This window comes from Corythoichthys intestinalis, chromosome 8, assembly GCF_030265065.1.
Source record: "Corythoichthys intestinalis isolate RoL2023-P3 chromosome 8, ASM3026506v1, whole genome shotgun sequence".
NCBI lineage: Eukaryota > Metazoa > Chordata > Actinopteri > Syngnathiformes > Syngnathidae > Corythoichthys > Corythoichthys intestinalis.
Window position 1 is genome coordinate 40,074,513 of NC_080402.1, and position 21,369 is coordinate 40,095,881.

The 21,369-nt window shown below is 38.8% G+C and overlaps 1 protein-coding gene across 1 annotated transcript; it reads left to right on the plus strand.

The window, feature by feature from the left end:
* Window positions 1–3,445: 3,445 nt before the first annotated feature.
* On the plus strand, window positions 3,446–18,866 carry cant1b (calcium activated nucleotidase 1b). The gene is made up of 5 exons (XM_057844045.1): window positions 3,446–3,588; window positions 10,624–11,198; window positions 11,262–11,402; window positions 15,311–15,514; window positions 17,861–18,866. The coding sequence occupies exons 2-5, from the start codon at window positions 10,673–10,675 to the stop codon at window positions 18,229–18,231; spliced, it is 1,242 nt and encodes a 413-aa protein (XP_057700028.1). The 5' UTR covers window positions 3,446–3,588; window positions 10,624–10,672; the 3' UTR covers window positions 18,232–18,866.
* Window positions 18,867–21,369: the final 2,503 nt, after the last annotated feature.

Consider the following 21,369-nt stretch of genomic DNA (forward strand, 5'->3'; position numbering starts at 1 on the left):
GAAGTTCAGTGAGGATCTCTGAATGATCCAATGTTGTCCTAAATGACCAATGATGATAAATAGAATCCACCTGTGTGTAATCAAGTCTCCGTATAAATGCACCTGCTCTGTGATAGTCTCAGGGTTCTGTTTAAAGTGCAGAGAGCATTATGAAAACCAAGGAACACACCAGGCAGGTCCGAGATACTGTTGTGGAGAAGTTTAAAGCCGGATTTGGATACAAAAAGATTTCCCAAGCTTTAAACTTCTCAAGGAGCACTGTGCAAGCCATTATATTGAAATGGAAGGAGCATCAGACCACTGCAAATCTACCAAGACCCGGCCGTCCTTCCAAACTTTCTTCTCAAACAAGGAGAAAACTGATCAGAGATGCAGCCAAGAGGCCCATGATCACTCTGGATGAACTGCAGAGATCTACAGCTGAGGTGGGAGAGTCTGTCCATAGGACAACAATCAGTCGTACACTGCACAAATCTGGCCTTTATGGAAGAGTGGCAAGAAGAAAGCCATTCCTCAAAGATATCCATAAAAAGTCTTGTTTAAAGTTTGCCACAAGCCACCTGGGAGACACACCAAACATGTGGAAGAAGGTGCTCTGGTCAGATGAAACCAAAATTGAACTTTTTGGCCACAATGCAAAACGATATGTTTGGCGTAAAAGCAACACAGCTCATCACCCTGAACACACCATCCCCACTGTCAAACATGGTGGTGGCAGCATCATGGTTTGGGCCTGCTTTTCTTCAGCAGGGACAGGGAAGATGGTTAAAATTGACGGGAAGATGGATGCAGCCAAATACAGGAACATTCTGGAAGAAAACCTGTTGGTGTCTGCACAAGACCTGAGACTGGGACGGAGATTTATCTTCCAACAGGACAATGATCCAAAACATAAAGCCAAATCTACAATGGAATGGTTCAAAAATAAACGTATCCAGGTGTTAGAATGGCCAAGTCAAAGTCCAGACCTGAATCCAATCGAGAATCTGTGGAAAGAGCTGAAGACTGCTGTTCACAAACACTCTCCATCCAACCTCACTGAGCTCGAGCTGTTTTGCAAGGAAGAATGGGCAAGAATATCAGTCTCTCGATGTGCAAAACTGATAGAAACATACCCCAAGCGACTTGCAGCTGTAATTGGAGCAAAAGGTGGCGCTACAAAGTATTAACGCAAGGGGGCCGAATAATATTGCACGCCCCACTTTTCAGTTTTTTATTTGTTAAAAAAGTTTAAATTATCCAATAAATTTTGTTCCACTTCACGATTGTGTCCCACTTGTTATTGATTCTTGACAAAAAATTAAAAATTTATATCTTTATGTTTGAAGCCTGAAATGTGGCGAAAGGTTGCAAGGTTCAAGGGGACCGAATACTTTTGCAAGGCACTGTATGTGTCCTCCTTGAGCCTTGGCAGGATGCAGGGCGAGGCATTTAAATTCAGGATTGTCCTGCAGAAAGCAGGACGTATGGCCACTTACGTCTATCACTGTCAATTGCAGTGAATGAGCTAATGTCACCTCTACAGAGGTGAATTCTTTCAGGGATTGTTAACTTGTAAATGTAATGTCGAGAGTAATATACTGTATTTGTTTTATAGTTATTCAGTGGAAAGGTTAATATAAAGGTTTATTTTACAGTGCTGGCCAAAAGTATTGGCACCCCTGCAATTCTGTCAGATAATACTCAAATTCTCCCATAAAATGATTGCAATTACAAATGCTTTGGTAGTAATAACTTCATTTATTTCGCTTGCAATGAAAAAACACAAAAGAGAATGATTTAAAAAGAAAAAAATCGTTATCATTTTACACAAAACTCCAAAAATGGGCTGGACAAAAGTATTGGCACCCTCAGCCTAATACTTGGTAGCACAACCTTTAGACAAAATAACTGCAAACAACCGCTTCCGGTATCCATTGATGAGTTTCTTACAATGGTCTGCTGGAATTTCAGACCATTTTTCAGCTGCTCCAGGTCTCAGATTTGAAGGGTGCCTTCTCCAAAACTGCCATTTTCTGATCTCTCCACAGGTGTTCTATGGGATTCAGGTCTTGACTTATTGCTGGCCACTTTAGAAGTCTCCAGTGCCTTCTCTCGAACCATTTTGTAGTGCTTTTTGAAGTGTGTTTTGGGTCATTGTCCTGCTGGAAGACCCATGACCTCTGATGGAGACCCAGCTTTCTCACACTGGGCCTTACATTACACAGCAAAATTTGTTGTTAGTCTTCAGACTTCATAATGCCATGTACACGGTCAAGCAGTCCATTGCCAGAGGAAGCAAAGCAACCCCAAAACATCAGGGAACCTCCCCCATGTTTGACTGTGGGTACTGTGTTCTTCTCTTTGAAGGCCTCATTTTTTTCCCTGTAAAGTCTATGTTGGTGCCTTTTCCCAAAAAGCTCTACTTTTGTTTCATCGACCAGACAACATTCTTCCAAAATGTTTTTGGCTTTCTCAGCTAAGTTTTGGCATACTCCAGCCTGGCTTTTTTATGTCTCAGGGTCAGAAGTGAGGTCTTCCTGGGTGTCCTACCATAGAATCCCCTTTCATTCAGATCCTGGCGGATAGTACAGGTTGTTGTACATTCGGACTGCAGGACAGCTTGAACTTGTTTGGATGTTAGTCGAGGTTCTTTATCCACCATCTGCACAATCTTTCATTGACATCGCTCAATTTTTCTTTTCCATTCACATCTAGGGAGGTTAGCGGCAGTGCCATGGGCTTTACACTTGTTGATGACACTGCACAGGGTAGACACAGGAACATTCAGGTCTTTGAATTTGGACTTGTAACCTTGAGATTGCCTAGGTTTCCTCACAATTTTGCTTCTCAAGTCCTCAGATAGTTCTTTGGTCTTCTTTCTTTTCTCCGTGCTCAATGTGGTACACACAAGGAAAGAGGTTGAGTCAACTTTAATCCATTTTAACTGGCTGCAAATGTGATTTACTTATTGCCACCACCTGTTATGTGCCACAGGTAAGTAATGGGTGCTGTTAATTACACAGATTGGAGAAGCATCACAGGATTTTTCAAAGGGTGCCAATACTTTTGTCTGGCCAATTTTTGGGAGTTTTGTGTAAAATGATAATGATTCAATTTTGTTTCATTCTCTTTTGTGTTTTTTTCCATTGTAAGCAAAATAAATGAAGGTATTACTACCAAAGCATATGTAATTGCAATCATTTTCTGGGAGAAATTGAGCATTATCTGACAGAATTGCAGGGGTGCCAAAGCTTTTGGCCAGCACTGTAGCTGAAAACACAGATAAACAATCCCTACTGTATTTTGATTGCACTTTTACTCATTACAGTGGTTACTTTTCTTGTTATCAAAATAAAATATATATATTCAAAGATGGATTTGTGGACTTGTCTGAACACGAAATCTTGTTGAAACGTCACAAGTTTATTTATTTTTTTTTTTAGTAATTGGTAGCACCCACCACCCCCATTTAGTCTTTAGGGAAGTCATTCATGGGCAAGATGACAGAAGGGCGTGAAGTGAAGTCAGTCGACTTTCGAGGCAGCAGCAGCTACGAGCTCTTGAAACTTTGACGCTGAACAACATGAAGATGAACATCAACGCTAGGTACGCCAAAACATTTTAGAATGTAGTGCAAAAGGTCAGAATGAGTCAGGAAAGTTCCCTCTTGGGCAAACTAGCTGAAACTGCTGCCTACGTTTAGCGTTGTGGCGACATTATAGAAGTGGACCGTAAATTCGTCCACTTTCATTTTTCTGCCTTGTGTTAATAGTTTAAAAACGTTCCGTTGTGACATGGCAGCCTAAAACGGAGAGGACTAATATAATAAGTTAGTTTTGTGGGGGCTGGTGTCTAAAAGTTTGTCTGCTCGAAACTTATTTTTTCGAGATTTTTTCACGGGTTAACATTTCATTTGACGACACACTTCAAACGATGTTTCGTTTTTACTGAATTATAACAAGTTGATTAAAGTGATTTTAAATGTTAAAACGGTAGACGTTTACATTTGACTTTGTACGTATGTTACTTCATTATTTATTTGAGGAGGAGCAGTGTGTAACCATAGCAAATACTGTCGGCTACACCAGTAAAGTAAGTTCAAACAAAATTAGAATAAGTATTTGCATCAGTAGCTTCGTAGTTATTAAAGGAATCACAAAGTGGGGAAATACTTTTATGTTGCATTTACACGTTTTCCACACAAAACTCATCTGAGTAGCACTAGCCATGCAATGATGTTCACGACAGTGACTCAATACTCCTTGACGGAAACCGGATGGGGTGAAATCATACGAAATATAAAAGGGAACCACGGATAGAAAGACATGTAGTTCTTAAACGATAAATGTTAGTACCAGTTACAATAATTTGATATAAAAACCACTCCAATCCGTTTGAACTGGGTGTTGTCAATGGGACTGAAAGTGTTGATATACAGTGATCCCTCGCTACTTCGTGCTTCATACTTAGCGCGGTCAGTCCATCGCGGATTTGTTTAAAAAAAAAAATTTTTTTTAAAAAGAGCTGTTCTGAGCCGATCATGTTGTCAGGCACTGCACTGGAGTTGCTTATTAAAGTAAACGATGTTGGCAGATGGTTGTGTTTGATCTTGCCAGTCATGGATTTCAAAAGCTCCGCATGCGTCAATCATCGTTCAACTTGTTAAACAGTTGCTGTGGCAACTAAGCCTGTCGCAATATGCAATAATTCCATTTATTGCGCGATAAATAAAAATGAAGGCGGTAATTTTTCCGCTGCGATTTATCGACGTGCTGGTTAAAGTTCGGATTGCTCGCTACCAACTGCGCAAAATGCATCTTCGTTCCAGGTCCGGCAAAAAATAGCACCGGAGCCAGTCGTTCCCATTATATCCTATTGTTCAACGTATACCGGCCGCATCAGTACTCCGGAGTGACTGTGGACCATCTGTGGGGCGCCGGTGTTGTTGACGTGTGGGCGCTCCCGTCAGGAGTGACATTTCACACGGGGCGGCTATTTTTCGGCACAATACCGGATATTTGAGTGGCAAATTAAGAGCGCTGTGCTTCAAACTCGTCCTGTTTATGAAAGTCGATTGTCATATGCTGGTGTTGTGTAGTAATGATCAGACGTGACTTCAGCGGCGCTTGCTAACTTTTTTAATGCGTGCACACACTAGTTATCATGAAATGGCAAACTTGATGTGCTACGTTCCATGCCATTGGCTACGTGAGCTCAGAGTGATTGTGGGACACGTAGTCCATATACTACATCGATGAATTCTAAACTGTCATGACTGAATGGAAGTTGAGAAGGCCAAATCAATCCATACCAGTGACTATAGATAATGTTGCAAATATTGTTAATTCAGTACGAGGCACAGATGGATTCGGACCACGAATAGGATGTCTTGCTCATGTAGTAAACCTAGCTGCTAAGAGAGCTGTAGCAATCAACAGTGTGCCCTGCCTCACTTTACAAACAGTAAAGATGGTTCTCAGCACTTTTATACTAATTTTTTTTTAGATCAGTAAGAATTAAGCACATAATATTATGCACTAAAATGCATGTTTATATGATGGCAATTTAATTTTTGCTCGTTAGCAAAAAAAAAATATATATTGTTATTTTTTTTTACAGAGCATTAAATGTATTGAATCGGATTTGAAAATCGTGTCCCCTGTATCAAAAATCGTACCAAACCATGACTTAACTGTATCGTTGCATCCCTATGGAACACCATTGCAGAAGCTATGACAGGAAACATTTTCATTTGCCTAAATGCTTATGTTATTTAGTGCAATTAATTTTTTTTTTTTTTTAAACACATTTTATTTATTCTGTGTGGTATCAATATTGTTGTTTTTTACTTAAGAGGCATGGTCTATTGTTTTTAGTTGTGATTTCATAAAAAGTATTTTTTAATTTAAGAGTAAATATCGCGTTTAAATGGGTGTACTTGATCTATTAATATATACTGTATTCGCACTGTGTTATTGTAAATTGGTTAAAAAAAATTGGGGGGGGGCGCAATAATATCGCATATCGCAATAATTTATGTGAATAATTATCACACACTAAAATTTGTTATCGCGACAGGCCTAGTGGCAACTCATTGTGTGTGTGAGTGAGCAGCTTGAGAGGATTTGAGTAGACTCACTATGAAGCATTTAATAAAGCCAAGCATTTTCCTATTACTTTATTCTTGTTTAATAATTCGGTGGGGCAGTAACATGTTTAAAACTTATCATAAATATTACATTTGAAGTGCTTAAAACTCTTTTATTGAATATATGTATTTCTTTTATTATACTTTGGTGGGAAAAGTGAAAAAAGAAGTCATATGTTTCTCTTTGCAACGCTAAATCTGAATAAATACATTGAATGCACAAAAAAATAAATAAATAAATAAATAAAATAAATTTATTTATTTTATTTTGTGTGTGTGTGTGTGTGTGTGTGTGTGTGTTCGCCCTAAGCGGTTTTTCACTTATCTCGCCGGGTTCTGGTCCCCGTTAACTGCGAAAACCGAGGGATCATTGTATTATATATATATATATGAGTTATACAATTAGAGCAGATAACCAAAATCAATGTTTAGAAATTACATATGACTTTGGTTTTAGTTTGGACACGACAATGTTCAAGTCGTAAGCCTCAGTGTGAAAGGACAGAACATTGAGATGTTTAAAAGAAAACCATTTTATAGATGGCTAGAGATTTGGAGGGATGCAAGCAACAACATGATATCTTGATGCGACAATCTAGCCAAAAGGGGCCAAAGTAGGAGGGGAGTCAGTGGTGCGAAACCATAGCAAATATGGGTCATGCCCAGTGACAACAAGGGCATTCTTTGTTGGTTGCGTGTGGGAAAAGTTGAAGAACCGTTGGGTGTGTGTCTGACAACAACACCAGGACAGAAGTACAGAGGGTCAGTTGTCCTCTAGGTTTGATTTTTTTAAGGGAAAATTCCTGGAGGAAAGCATGGGCATTACATGCCAGGGTCAAGGTGTCCACATTCTTTAGCTGTTTTACAAGAACACATTAATTTACTGTTGTAATATTTGATGAAGTTAGCCTGTACTTGACACAAAGGACAGACAAATGCTCAGGGATAAAACTGCTACCGCTTCAAGAACCAGTTAAAGTTTTTAATAGTTGAGTTGTAGTTCTTCTTTACCTGGCTGGCCTTTTTTGTAAAGATTGAAATACACTTGACTGATGCTTCACGAGAGTCAAGTGTTAAGCATAGATCTACACTGTCTGCGTGTCTCAGTCTTGTTTGCTGGTGCGAAGCACAACAAAAGCTTTGTTAAGCAATGAACAATGAGAACAGCAGACCAATTATTTCCTCAAATGTCCTGCAGCTCTTTGTGTATGTAATTGAAATCTTTTGTATCGTTGCAAATTTTTGAGTGTTGTTTGAGACCAACATGCCAAACATTTTTGTTCTAACTCTTGTAGTCATATAACCCAATGAACTTTTAGCCAATACAAACATAACTCAGTACCTCACTATTTTAAAAGGATTCGTAAATAGTAGTAGTCGCTAGAGGTGTGCGAAATTTCCGATTCTTAGATTACCATATTTTTTGGACTATAAGTTGCACCTGAGTATAAGTTGCACCAGCCAAAAAATGCCCAATGAAAAGGAAAAAAACATATAGAAGTCGCATCGGAATGTAAGTTGCATTTTTGGGGGGAAATTCATTTGTTAGAATCCAGCACCAAGAATAGACATGTCATCTTGAAAGGCAATTTAAAATAAAAATGCAATAAAGAACAACAGGCTGAATAAGTGTACGGTATGCTAACATTACATGACGGATAAACAGCGAACTGAGAACCTGCCTGGTATGTTGATGTAACATCGAGTTAATGAGATAACTGTAGCATACTGAACATGCTAACAAGCATCAATGATATAATAATGTGTTAAAAATTTCACACATAAGTCACTCCAGAGTATAAGACGCACGCTCTGCCAAACTATGGGAGGGGTATGGAACGGCGACTTATAGTCCAAAAAATACGGTATTTGCGATTCGGCCGTGGAAGATTCGAGAACGATTCACAAACATCCAAATTCCGTTTTATTGAAATATGCCAAGTAAAGCGAAACTAAAACACGGTCATCCATAATCGATTTATAATCGAATCGTTAGGTGCCCCAAGATTCCCACCTCTAGTAGTCGCTCCTGTTTTTGAAAATAATATGTTATAAACAATCAGATTAACAAGTTTGTAGATTGTACGTAATCAACAAATTCATCAATTATTGACATTTAGTATATAAAAATCTTTTTTTTTTTTTTAAGCTATCTGAAAAAAGGAGACACTGAGGATGTGGAGAAGCCTCATTTTATATTGTGTGACGGGCACTCTAAAGGCTTCTGAAATTAATATTATTTGGATATCAGCAATTCATATCCATTATCATCAACAGAAAAAATACTTCTTTACTGCTGGTAATAGCTAAAAACGTTACCAAAATTCTGCAATATTACATCACGTAATTCTCGTATCGATTCAAAATCTGTCTGTATTGATCTTACACGTGTGTTTTTGGTGGGGAACAAAAAACAAAACGATTCATTGGCTGCATTTCTACTCCTGTCCAGTAGCTGGCAGTGCACTGCAGCATTGCCTTGCAGTGTGCTGAAGTAACAACATTAGACTAGTCCAACTTGAGATTTATGTATGTCTCTAGTGGTTGCTCGGATTAGTCCTTTTATAAGTCTGAAATTTGTGCTCATTTAGGCTTTTACTGCAAAAACAGAGGCATGGTGTATTTAGAATTCTGCTTTGAAGCAGGTTTGCATTAAAAAGAAGAAAATGTTTTAACGAAAGCCAAATGTTGTTCAAACAAAACAAAAACATTTTTACTTGAGTGCTGGATGAGGTTTCGGGAATAAATTGATATAAATGCACATATGTCCATTTTGATTGGGTTTTTCCTAAAGTGATATACAAATATCGCAATAATTGTCTTTAGGGCTGCAGCTATCAATTATTTTAGTCGTCGATTAATCGATGAACTAGTTAGTTCGTATAATCAAGTAATTGGATAAGGAACATAAAAAATTAAAATACCGGAGCTGAGCCTCAAACGGTATTAAAAAAAATAAATAAATGAGGAACAAAAGAACAATTGGCTAACTTACATAGTAAAAGTCCGCTAGCTTAAATGCTATAAAATTCTAAAGTTTAAAAAATTTTTTTTTTTACCATGCTCTTTACAAATGGTTCAAACACATATGCCCATAAAAAACAGCTAAATATATCTATAAACTAGGGCTGTCAAACGATTAAAAATTTTAATCGAGTTAATTACAGCTGAAAAATTAATTAATCCTAACTAATCGCAATTAATCGCAATTCAAACCATCTATAAAATATGCCATATTTTTCTGTAAATTATATATATATTCTGTAAAATAATTTGTTGAAATAGAAAGATAAGACACAAGATGGATATATACATTCAACATACGGTACATAAGGACTGTAGTGGGCATTTCACTCTACTGTCATTTAAATCTGTCTATGCTGTCCTCCAGCGTCTACTTTTTCCAAAGCTAGACAGCTAGTGAACGAAGCCTTAATAATCAGACTTCTTCCTTTTTCATCTGATTTATTAATAAAATGGCCTCAAACCACTGTCCTCTTCAGACCGTAGTGAAACTACAAAAAAAAAGTACACAAGCATTGCATTAGCAACAACGTTAGCTTAGCACGCTATACAGGTTCACTAAACATAAACAAAAAGCGTCTCATACAAAAAATATAACATTTCGCTTACTAACGTAATATGTACATTCTTTACAACAACCATACTTATGGACAAATCTTGTCCAAGGATCATATAAGCACAACATTACAACGTAGGCGTCAGCCCGAGACGTCGTGCAGCCATATTGAACTGGCAAGAAAGCAATAAACCATGTCACAAAGCGACCACAAGAGTTCGCTGTTAGACAGCACAAAAAACCTTGCTGTAAAACTTACCAAAAGGCAGAATACTGTCTGAGCGGGACATGTGCGTTAATTGCGTCAAATATTTTAACGTGATTAATTTAAAAAATTAATTACCGCGCGTTAACGCAATAATTTTGACAGCCCTACTATAAACTAAATTACAAATGTATTTAAAAAAAACATTAGCTCAAACAAAAACTTAGCTTATGTTGGTCTTAATGGGGAGCAGCTGGATTCAGCCATGCGAAATGAGGCAGACAAGAGGGCAGTGTATCCACCCAAATCAATACAACTAAATGCAAAAACTTTCAAAACAAACCATTATAACGCCACTTTAATTAAATGAATACTCGAAGCAGCAAAATTTAATTCGAATCCTTTTTTCTAATCGAATACTCAAGTTAATCGATTAATCGTTGCAGCACTAACTTCAAATGTAGTATCGGTATTAATCGAATCGATCTGTGACTTGTGAATCGTGATACGAATCGTATCGCCAGATATGAGGCAAAAAACACCCCTGACCAAAATGGTATCTTGAACCAAAGTTTGTTAGCTTACGTTTCGCTAATTAGTTTAGAGGCATTTGTTGTGTCTTTTTTTTCCAATTCACGTCAAGAACATTTTATTCTTGGATGGTTTCACATAGAATGCCAGTGACTGTTTTTGCTCTGTTAATCCTAGGCAATAATGAGAGTCGAAGCGCCACAATGAGGATAAATAAAACCCTTCTATGAGATTTTTCACCGTGGCTGTCCGAGGTATCACCTTGGGCCTTTCATCCATGACGCCAGCCGCTACCTGGGACCCCCGCTTCAAACCCAAATGGCGGGCAATCGCTGTGGCCTCCCTGCTAGCTTTAGTGCTCATGCTGTACCTTCACCACACTGGAGGGGACGGAGACTATCCGGCCGTTCATTCCTCCCGCAACAGTTTGCAAATGTATCATCAGGGCGACGACAGCACATTCTGGGAGACTCATAGACGGAATATTCGTTTCTCCAGGCTTCAGGAATGGGAAAAACCTTACAATGGCACGTATCCTCTAAGTCTGCCTGTGAAGACCAACTACGGCGTCAGGTATCGCATCGCAGTCATTGCAGACCTGGACACAGCCTCGCGCGACCCCAACGACCGAACTTGGTTTAGCTACATGAAAAGGGGTCACGTGATCGTTTCGGAACGCGCCGACAGAGTGGATGTTGAATGGGACGAGGAGACCATCACGCTGGAGAGTCACCTCGCGGAGAAAGGACGAGGTTGTGCGGCAATTTACAATGATTGTCAGTAAATGATTTCATAATACACTTTCTATTCTCCAGGTATGGAGCTGTCCGAGCTAGTGGCGTTCAATGGGCATTTGTACAGCGTGGATGACCGCACTGGTGTGGTGTACAGGATCGAGGGAAGGCAAGCAGTCCCCTGGGTCATCCTACCTGATGGCAATGGTTCTGTTTCTAAAGGTATGACTTCAGGTCGCAGAGTTCCAAACTCTCATTTTGCGACTAAAATTAGAGCCAATACGAGTATTTTTTTTCATCTACTCGCGCATCCACGACCAGTAAATTTGCAGGGTTTTTGTTTGTTTTTGTTGGTGACAAACTCCTTCACGGTTAAATCCACTAGTTGGCGGCAGAGTTGGGTAGCAACGTGTTACATTTACTTTAGTAACTTTTTGATAAAAATGTACATCTAGGAGTCGTTTTACTAAGCCGTACTTTTTACTTGAATAGATTTATATAGAAGAAATCACTTACTCTGCTACTTTGGGTTACACAAGGAGTTGCATTTTTCCTGTTTATTATACATATTAGATTTTTTTTTTTTTGCCAGAGATGATTCCAACAATTGCTCTACCAGTTTCACCAATGAGACGTCGCAACGATAATCACAGGACTCTATTACACCTATCAGACTCATGCTTGCCGTTCTACGATCACGCCGGCCTGTTAAATCATGTGGCATCTTTAAAGCACCGTAAAAAATATTAAGTATTTGACATGAAGTGCTGCCGTCAACATGCCTCGAAAGTGCGGATTTTAAACTCTCTCCCAGTTTTTATTTGGCCCCGATTGACCACAGAAAACTGGAAATATAAAATGAATTACATAATAGGAAATGTTTTCTCCGCTTGAAGTCACTCATGCTCTTTGGACGAATGATACTTCATTTATATAATTTTCTTTCTCTCGTCAGAATGCAATGATTTTTTTTTTTTTTTGTATTTCCTTGGCATGATGTAGTTTTCTGTGTTGGGAATAACGGCGTTATGAATAATGCCGTTAATAACGGCGTTATTTTTTCAGTAACTGGGTGATCTAAATAATAATTTTTTCCGCCGTTACAACGCTGTTACCGTTACTTACGTTCAAAAGCGGTGCGTTATTTACTTTGAATAAATTGAAGAAACTACCAGCCGTAGCGAGTCCACTCTGCTCTGTTTATTTGTCATTCAAGACTTTGGGAGCGTTCAGGTTCATGGCAATGAAAATAGTAAAGACGCATAGCCTACCTTTGCAAGAACGATGGAGTTGCTGTTTGATACGGTCATAATGTGCAGGTCCTGCACCCATCCGCAGCAAAACTGTTCGTAGCCTTGTAGTGATTTGTAATTTCGGAGTCGCTGATGAGTTTAGTAACATACACCAAACAATAAATACAGCAGAATGTCCATTTAATGCACAATTAGATTTTTTTCGACTCGAGTGAGGCATTAACTTGGTGGTATGAAGGGGGCAAGTCATATAGAAGTGGACCACGCTCTGGGTCACTTTCGTATGTGGTGTGATTCAAAAGTTTGTAGTTTTATGCATATACTAGTCCTTCTAAAAAAAAAAAAATTGCATATTGTGATAAAGTTCATTACTTTCTGTAATGTACTGATAAACATTAGACTTTCATATATTTTAGATTCATTACACACAACTGAAGTAGTTCAAGCCTTTTATTGTTTTAATATTGATGATTTTAGCAAAAAAGTAAAGAAAAAAACTAAAATCCCTATCTCAAAAAAATGTGCATATTTCATCCAACCAATACAAAAAAAGTGTTTTTTAATACAAAAAAGTCAACCTTCAATTAATTATATCAGCGATGCACTCAATACTTGGTCGGGAATCCTTTTGCAGAAATGACTGCTTCAATGCGGCGTGGCATGGAGGCAATCAGCCTGTGGCACTGCTGAGGTGTTATGAAGGCCCAGGATGCTTCGATAGCGGCCTTAAGCTCATCCACAGTGTTGGGTCTGGTGTCTCTCAACTTTCTCCTCACAATATCCCAAAGATTCTCTATGAGGTTCAGGTCAGGAGAGTTAGCAGGCCAATTGAGCACAGTAATGCCATGGTCAGTAAACCATTTACCAGTGGTTTTGGCACTGTTAGCAGGTGCCAGGTTGTGCTGAAAAATGAAATCTTCATCTCCATAAAGCCTTTCAGCAGATGGAAGCATGAAGTGCTCCAAAATCTCCTGATAGCTAGCTGCATTGACCCTCCCCTTGATAAAACACAGTAGACCAACACCAGCAGCTGACATGGCACCCCAGACCATCACTGACTTTGGGTACTTGACACTGGACTTCAGGCATTTTGGCATTTCCTTCTCCCCAGTCTTCCTCCAAACTGTGGAACCTTGATTTCCGAATGACATCCAAAATTTGCTTTCATCTGAAAAAAAGTACTTTGGACTACTGAGCAACAGTCCAATGCTGCTTCTCTGTAGCCCAGGTCAGGCGCTTCTGCCGTTGTTTCAGGTTCAAAAGTGGCTTGACCTGGGGAATGCGGCACCTGTAGCCTATTTCCAGCACATGCCTGTGCACGGTGGCTCTGGATGTTTCTACTCCAGACTCAGTCCACTGTTTCTGCAGGTCCCCCAAGATTTGGAATCGGCCCCTCTCCACAATCTTTCTCACACTTTTTCCTTCCCACTGAGGTGCTTTGGTACAGCACTCTGGGAACGGCCTATTCGCTCAGACATTTCTTTCTGTGTCTTAGCCTCTTGCTTGAGGGTGTCAATGATGGCCTTCTGGACAGTAGTCAGGTCGGCAGCTTTGCCCATGATTACGGTTTTGAGTGATGAACCAGGCTGGGAGTTTTTAAAAGCCTCAGGAATCTTTCGCAGAGGGTTTGAGTTAATTCGTTGATTCAGATGATTAGGTTAGTAGCTTCTTTAGAGTACCTTTTCATGATATCCTAATTTTTTGAGATGGGGATTTTTGGTTTTTCTTGACTTTTTTTTTGCCAAAATCATAAATATTAAAACAGTAAAAGGCTTGAACTACTTCAGTTGTGTGTAATGAATCTGAAATGTATGAAAGTCTAATGTTTATCAGTACATTATAGAAAATGATGAACTTTATCACAATATGCTTTTTTTTTTTTTTTTTTAGAAGGACCAGTCGAATGAAAGTATTTAGCGATTAAACAGTGGAAATTAGGCTAGGTTCTTACTGCAGGTCTTGATGCACAAATCCGATTTTTTTGTCCATTCAGACTGCCTTTGTCCATTGAGCCTGTTCAAGTATTATGAATGTGCCCTAATTCGCAGTCCGACATGTGCTGAGCAAACTGACCTGCATGCGCAGAAGCATCAAAACAAGTAACTACACATGCTGGCTGTATGTCATTCCACGGTGATCATATTTTGATTTCCAAAACGATGACACAAATAAGACCTTAATAATCCCCGTTTAGTTTTATATTTTGTATGGACTCACGCATGGCGCACACACATAAGCCTTACATGTGTGCGTCCGTTTTCCCCGACTCGGCCATGTAAGCAATACGGAAATATTGTTTATTTGGCACACAGAAAGAAAATCGAGCATTATCAGGCTTATCCTTTTCATTTTATTTTTTTATAACTGTGGTCAAGCCCGCCTTCTGTGTAAAAGCTGAGTTCAAGCTAGGCACTAATGCTAATGGCTCCATCGGTAACGTAGCGCCCTGTCTCTCTCGCTCTTTGCTGACGTAACTACTGCATGAATTCTGATTTTGGAGACTTGACAGTTCAGACTGCCATCACATTCTGGAAAAATGTGGCCCAGATCAGATTTAAACCACATACGAAAGTGATCCTGATCGGATTTGAAATGGTCTACTTCTATGCGGCTTGTCACGTTCGGACTGTCAAGTTAATGCCTCATTCGAGTCGGAAAAACACGAAAAAATCGGATTCGCACATTAAGACCTGCGGTCTAACCTGGCCTGAAAGGAAAACTTTACATGTCAATTTACAGGGTGCGCCCCTGAAACTTCTTCTTGCGCCCCTAAAATTTTAAGTTGGAAGCAACTGTACTCCTAAAATGTTAGTCTGGAGCCCTGCAGTCTCAAATTCACCCTGAGTTGAATGTGGATCTTCATGTGTGCATTTGTAGGCTTCAAGGCAGAGTGGCTCGCAGTGAAGGACGAGCACTTGTATGTCGGCGGTCTCGGCAAGGAGTGGACCACCACTACTGGAGAGGTAGTCAACCAGCACCCACAGTGGGTCAAAGTCGTGGGATACAACGGTGACGTCCAGCATAAGAGCTGGGTGTCCTACTACAACGCCCTGCGGAACGCCGCGGGGATCAAACCACCAGGTTGCGACACTTTTTAGTGTATGGATCATTCCAGAATTGGAGGATATTTTGGCTTCAAAATTCTTGAAAAATAAGACTTCACTTTTTTGCTACATATTCCTCAACAATAGGTAAGAGGGAATTTTTCGGTATAAGGACTTCTAATACAGATAGAAGCTTACTTTTTTTTCTTCCCTAACATAACCTTACAGCACTGCCACACACTTTGGACTGTCTCAGCCAGTCGCTCACAACACTTGACTCAATCACTTTCCAACTTCGTGCAATTTTTTTGGCTGAAACGTGGCACCATACACAGTTAACATTCTCCTATGAATTTCAACTGGTTTGCACCCTTCAGCTACCAAAAACTTGATTACTGACTGCTCTTCAATCCTGGAGCATGCTTCTTGATCGGCCATATTTGTTAATCGTCAATACTGTAAGCAGAGTTTGGTAGTAATGAGTTACATGTACTCCATTGCATTTAATTAAGTAACTTTTTGAGAAAAATGTACTTCTGAAAGTAGTTTTACTAAGCCATACTTTTTACCTTTACTTGAGTAGATTTGTGAAGAAAAAAACGCTAGTCTTACTCCGCTACTATGGGCCGCACAAGAGTCGTTCCATTTTTCCTCTTTATTCTACCTATTAGATTTATTATTTTTCATTGGCACCTATGCCAAGAGTAACTTTACCAGTTTCACCACTGACACGTCGCAACAATAATCACGACTCCATCACATCAATCAAACGCAAGCTGGCCGTTCTATGATCACGCCAGCCTGTTCAATCACGTGGCGTCTTCAAAGCACCGTAATAAAGGAAGTATTTGAGATAGAGCGCTGCCCTCAACATGACTCAAAAGCACAGATTTAAACCTCTCCCAGTTTTTATTTGGAGCCGATTGACCACGGAAACCCGGAGATATGATCCTTCTAATTTCATAACTATGAAGGAACTATTCACTATTCAAACTAGGAACTATTTTCTCCACAAGAGGGCACTCATGCTCTTTTGGACGAATAATGCTTCATTTCTGTACCTTTTTTGATCGTCGGAATTCAATGTTTTATTTAGTTTTTTTAATTTCTTTGGCTTAATGTGGTGATGTAATGGGTTATTGTACAGTATCATTATAACAACAGGTCATATACCGTATTGGCCCAAATATAAGACGGTGTTTTTTGCATTGAAATAAGATTGAAAAAGTGGGGGTCGTCTTATATTCGCGGTCTAGACATTATACCCATTCACGACACTAGATGGTGCCAGATATCATTGAAGCGATGTTCTGTCATGACAGATCTCAGCTACTCTCAAGTTTAACCAGTTTTCATTATTTTATTGCAATGTTTTTCCTTATTCAGATTTGTTTCAAGACTACAGTTACAGTTGGACTTCACTTTGATGGTTAATGCAGTTATTGGAATTTTGGTGTTTTATCGCAATAGATTGGTTTGTTTATATTTCAAAAACCAGAGGCCATTCATTTACGAATGTGATTGCACTTTAGTTTAAATATTTAAATGTTCAGATATTAAGATTTGAATGAGGCAAAATAACATGTTTTTTCTCTTAAATATATTGTTATAATCATTTGTTTCAGAAGTACTGTAATTATTTTCTGTATAAAAATTAATTTGGTGTTCAAAAAGTGTTTTTTCAAACTTGAGTCTTGAAAAAGAGGGGGTCGCCTTATATTCGTGCCAATACGGTAGTTATTACTGAGAAAATACCATTAGGAAAATAAAATCTAGTCTCACAATGTTACTCATTACTTGAGAATCATTTTCACCAAATAATTTTTTATTTGAGTAATATTATTCTGAAGTAACGATACTCTTATTTGAGTCAAATTTTTGGCTACTCAACCTACCTCTGAATGTCAGCTTCTATCTATATTAGAAGTCCTTATACTGAAAAAATCACATTATTTATTCAATGACCCTTGTAATAAACTATCAAAGACTTGATTAGCTCAGCTTACACATCAATTGTTATTGTTAAATTATTTGATATATTATACACAGATTAGATATTCAGTAGTTTTCTCAGATGTAAAAACTGCTGTTTAACTTGCTGTTAACTGCTGACCAAGAGGACTAACTTTCGTAAATAAGTAAAAGAGGTGGGTCAAGAGAAAAAAGAAATGCACTTTAGGGGAATCTTTGTTCAGTAATTTGATCTTTCAGAATGTTTTGTTTTTTTCTTCTCTAGATTTGGTTTCAGGACAAGTACATTTTATTCAGAAGCTGCATGTTGTTGTATTTTTCATGTGGATTATAATAAATTTGAATGGTGGTATTTAAAATGTTCTCATTTATGACCCTTGTTTAGTCTTGTTGATTTGTCACTCTACCGCAGGCTACCTTATCCATGAATCTGCGGCATGGAGTGAGCGTCTTCAACGCTGGTTCTTCCTACCTCGCCGGGCCAGTCACCAGCGCTACGACGACAGTGCCGACGAACGACGCGCTACCAACCTGCTGCTGTCCTGCCGGGCCGATTTCAGTGACATAACCACGCAGCGTGTCGGGCCTCTAAACCCCACCCACGGCTTTTCGTCGTTTAAGTTTGTTCCCGACACGGACGATCAGATAATTCTGGCATTAAAATCTGAGGAGGATGGAGGCAAGGTCGCCTCTTACGTCATTGCGTTCACGCTCAGCGGCTGGGTGCTGATGCCAGAAACAAAAATTGGAGATGTCAAGTATGAAGGACTGGAGTTTATTTAAAAATGATGGAGCTGCTACTTTTTTTTTTTTTTTAATTAATTATTATTATTATTATTATTTCTAAAGTATGACCCCCTTCATAGTTTGTAACAGTGAGGGATGAAAAATCCAACTTAATTAAGGCACACTGGTAATGGTCATAAATAAGCACAGACAAAAATATACGTTGTCTTCTGCAGGTAAACTGCTGGTCAGACTCTCAGGAGAACAAAGTAAAAATCTGATATTATTGAATGTTGATTAACTACTTGAAATAAATCTTTCATATTTATACTGAATACATTTTAAATATTTTACCAAGACCTAATGATTCCATAAATCAAGTGCAAGGGCTATTTTATTTAAAGATAAACCTTTAATATATTCCTTTTGCTTCTAATCCAGATAACTAAATAAAAGCATCCGTACAGTTTGAGTTTGGATTTCTTTTTAACCTTATGTGATGTTTTGAGACATTATTTTCATGTAATATTCACTTTTCTAAAAACCTTTTTAATGACTGACTTACTGCACTTCTGTGAAGTTATATTACGTGAGGAATTTACACAAGTTGGAGAGAAGTGATACCTACAATATATGTACACTATATTAGAAACAAGGTTTTCGAACCTGTGCATATGCACAAACTGGAATTAAAAGGGTTAAAAAATATACTATATTTATACAGTGCCTTGCAAAAGTATTCGGCCCCCTTGAACCTTGCAACCTTTCGCCACATTTCAGGCTTCAAACATAAAGATATAAAATTTTAATTTTTTGTCAAGAATCAACAACAAGTGGGACACAATCGTGAAGTGGAACAAAATTTATTGGATAATTTAAACTTTTTTAACAAACTGAAAAGTGGGGCGTGCAATATTATTTGGCCCCCCTTGCGTTAATACTTTGTAGCGCCACCTTTTGCTCCAATTACAGCTGCAAGTCGCTTGGGGTATGTTTCTATCAGTTTTGCACATCGGGAGACTGACATTCTTGCCCATTCTTCCTTGCAAAACAGCTCGAGCTCAGTGAGGTTGGATGGAGAGTGTTTGTGAACAGCAGTCTTCAGCTCTTTTCACAGATTCTCGATTGGATTCAGGTCTGGACTTTGACTTGGCCATTCTAACACCTGGATACGTTTATTTTTGAACCATTCCATTGTAGATTTGGCTTTGTTTTGGATCATTGTCCTGTTGGAAGATAAATCTCCATCCCAGTCTCAGGTCTTGTGCAGATACCAACAGGTTTTCTTCCAGAATGTTCCTGTATTTGGCTGCATCCATCTTCCCGTCAATTTTAACCATCTTCCCTGTACCTGCTGAAGAAAAGCAGGCCCAAACCATGATGCTGCCACCACCATGTTTGACAGTGGGGATGGTGTGTTCAGGGTGATGAGCTGTGTTGCTTTTACGCCAAACATATCGTTTTGCATTGTGGCCAAAAAGTTCAATTTTGGTTTCATCTGACCAGAGCACCTTCTTCCACATGTTTGGTGTGTCTCCCAGGTGGCTTGTGGCAAACTTTAAACGAGACTTTTTATGGATATCTTTGAGAATGGCTTTCTTCTTGCCACTCTTCCATAAAGGCCAGATTTGTGCAGTGTACGACTGATTGTTGTCCTATGGACAGACTCTCCCACCTCAGCTGTAGATCTCTGCAGTTCATCCAGAGTGATCATGGGCCTCTTGGCTGCATCTCTGATCAGTTTTCTCCTTGTTTGAGAAGAAAGTTTGGAAGGACGGCCGGGTCTTGGTAGATTTGCAGTGGTCTGATGCTCCTTCCATTTCAATATGATGGCTTGCACAGTGCTCCTTGAGATGTTTAAAGCTTGGGAAATCTTTTTGTATCCAAATCCGGCTTTAAACTTCTCCACAACAGTATCTCGGACCTGCCTGGTGTGTTCCTTGGTTTTCATAATGCTCTCTGCACTTTAAACAGAACCCTGAGACTATCACAGAGCAGGTGCATTTATACGGAGACTTGATTACACACAGGTGGATTCTATTTATCATCATCGGTCATTTAGGACAACATTGGATCATTCAGAGATCCTCACTGAACTTCTGGAGTGAGTTTGCTGCACTGAAAGTAAAGGGGCCGAATAATATCGCCCCACTTTTCAGTTTTTTATTTGTTAAAAAAGTTTAAATGATCCAATAAATGTTGTTCCACTTCACGATTGTGTCCCACTTGTTGTTGATTCTTGACAAAAAAATTAAATTTCATATCTTTATGTTTGAAGCCTGAAATGTGGCGAAAGGTTGCAAGATTCAAGGGGGCTGAATACTTTTGCAAGGCACTGTATATGGTGGAAAACGCATACAAGACTGAAAAAGCAGTTTCTGCTCTTGCAACCCTCTATAAGATAAACTGCTGTATTTGAAGCCAAAACAACTTGTGTTTGATAGAACAATATGTCTATATCCAGCCATAGCAGACTCATGGCCCATTAAGCCCCCGAACTAAGTAATTATATTATTCAAAATGTCAATTTTAGCTTAGAATCATTAATTGAGGTCTAATATTTCATTTGGGAAAAAAAAAACAAAAAAACTTAAAACTAAAATATGCTAGTAAATAATTTAACAAATTACGTCACAGTAAAAAAAGTCACTGATATCTACCTCATAACTATCACTTAATTGTATTTTTTTCGTTACTGTCGCATTTTCTTCGATATGTTCGATGATAAATAATCGATCCATACAAAGAAAATTTGAAAAAAAAAAATCATTTAAATGGGTAAATATATGAAAATGAAAATCTCAATTACTCCTTGACGTCTGCGATTTCTGCATCGCGACCCTTGTTATATTACCATGTTTCACCCATAAAATCCCCCAAAAATCCAGCTGTGGCCATCCACAGCTGTGTCTTTACACTCGTTGATACATGCTACATGGAGTTTTTGGATTAAAACAAGGTAAGTCTGCGATAATATCTCGTTAAAGTCATGGCGTCTGTAATTCTGCTCTCGCGTGCAGATAGGGTTTCGCTGTTTAAAAAAAAATTGTTTAAATACGCTCCTGTTCAAAAATTTTATTCTCCCCAGAAAATTGAGATTTTAAGCTTTCCAATAATGTATCACACATGCATATAGGACAATTTTAAAATTTGGCCAAATTGGGGGTCTCAGAGCAGAATTTCAAGTCACCTGAG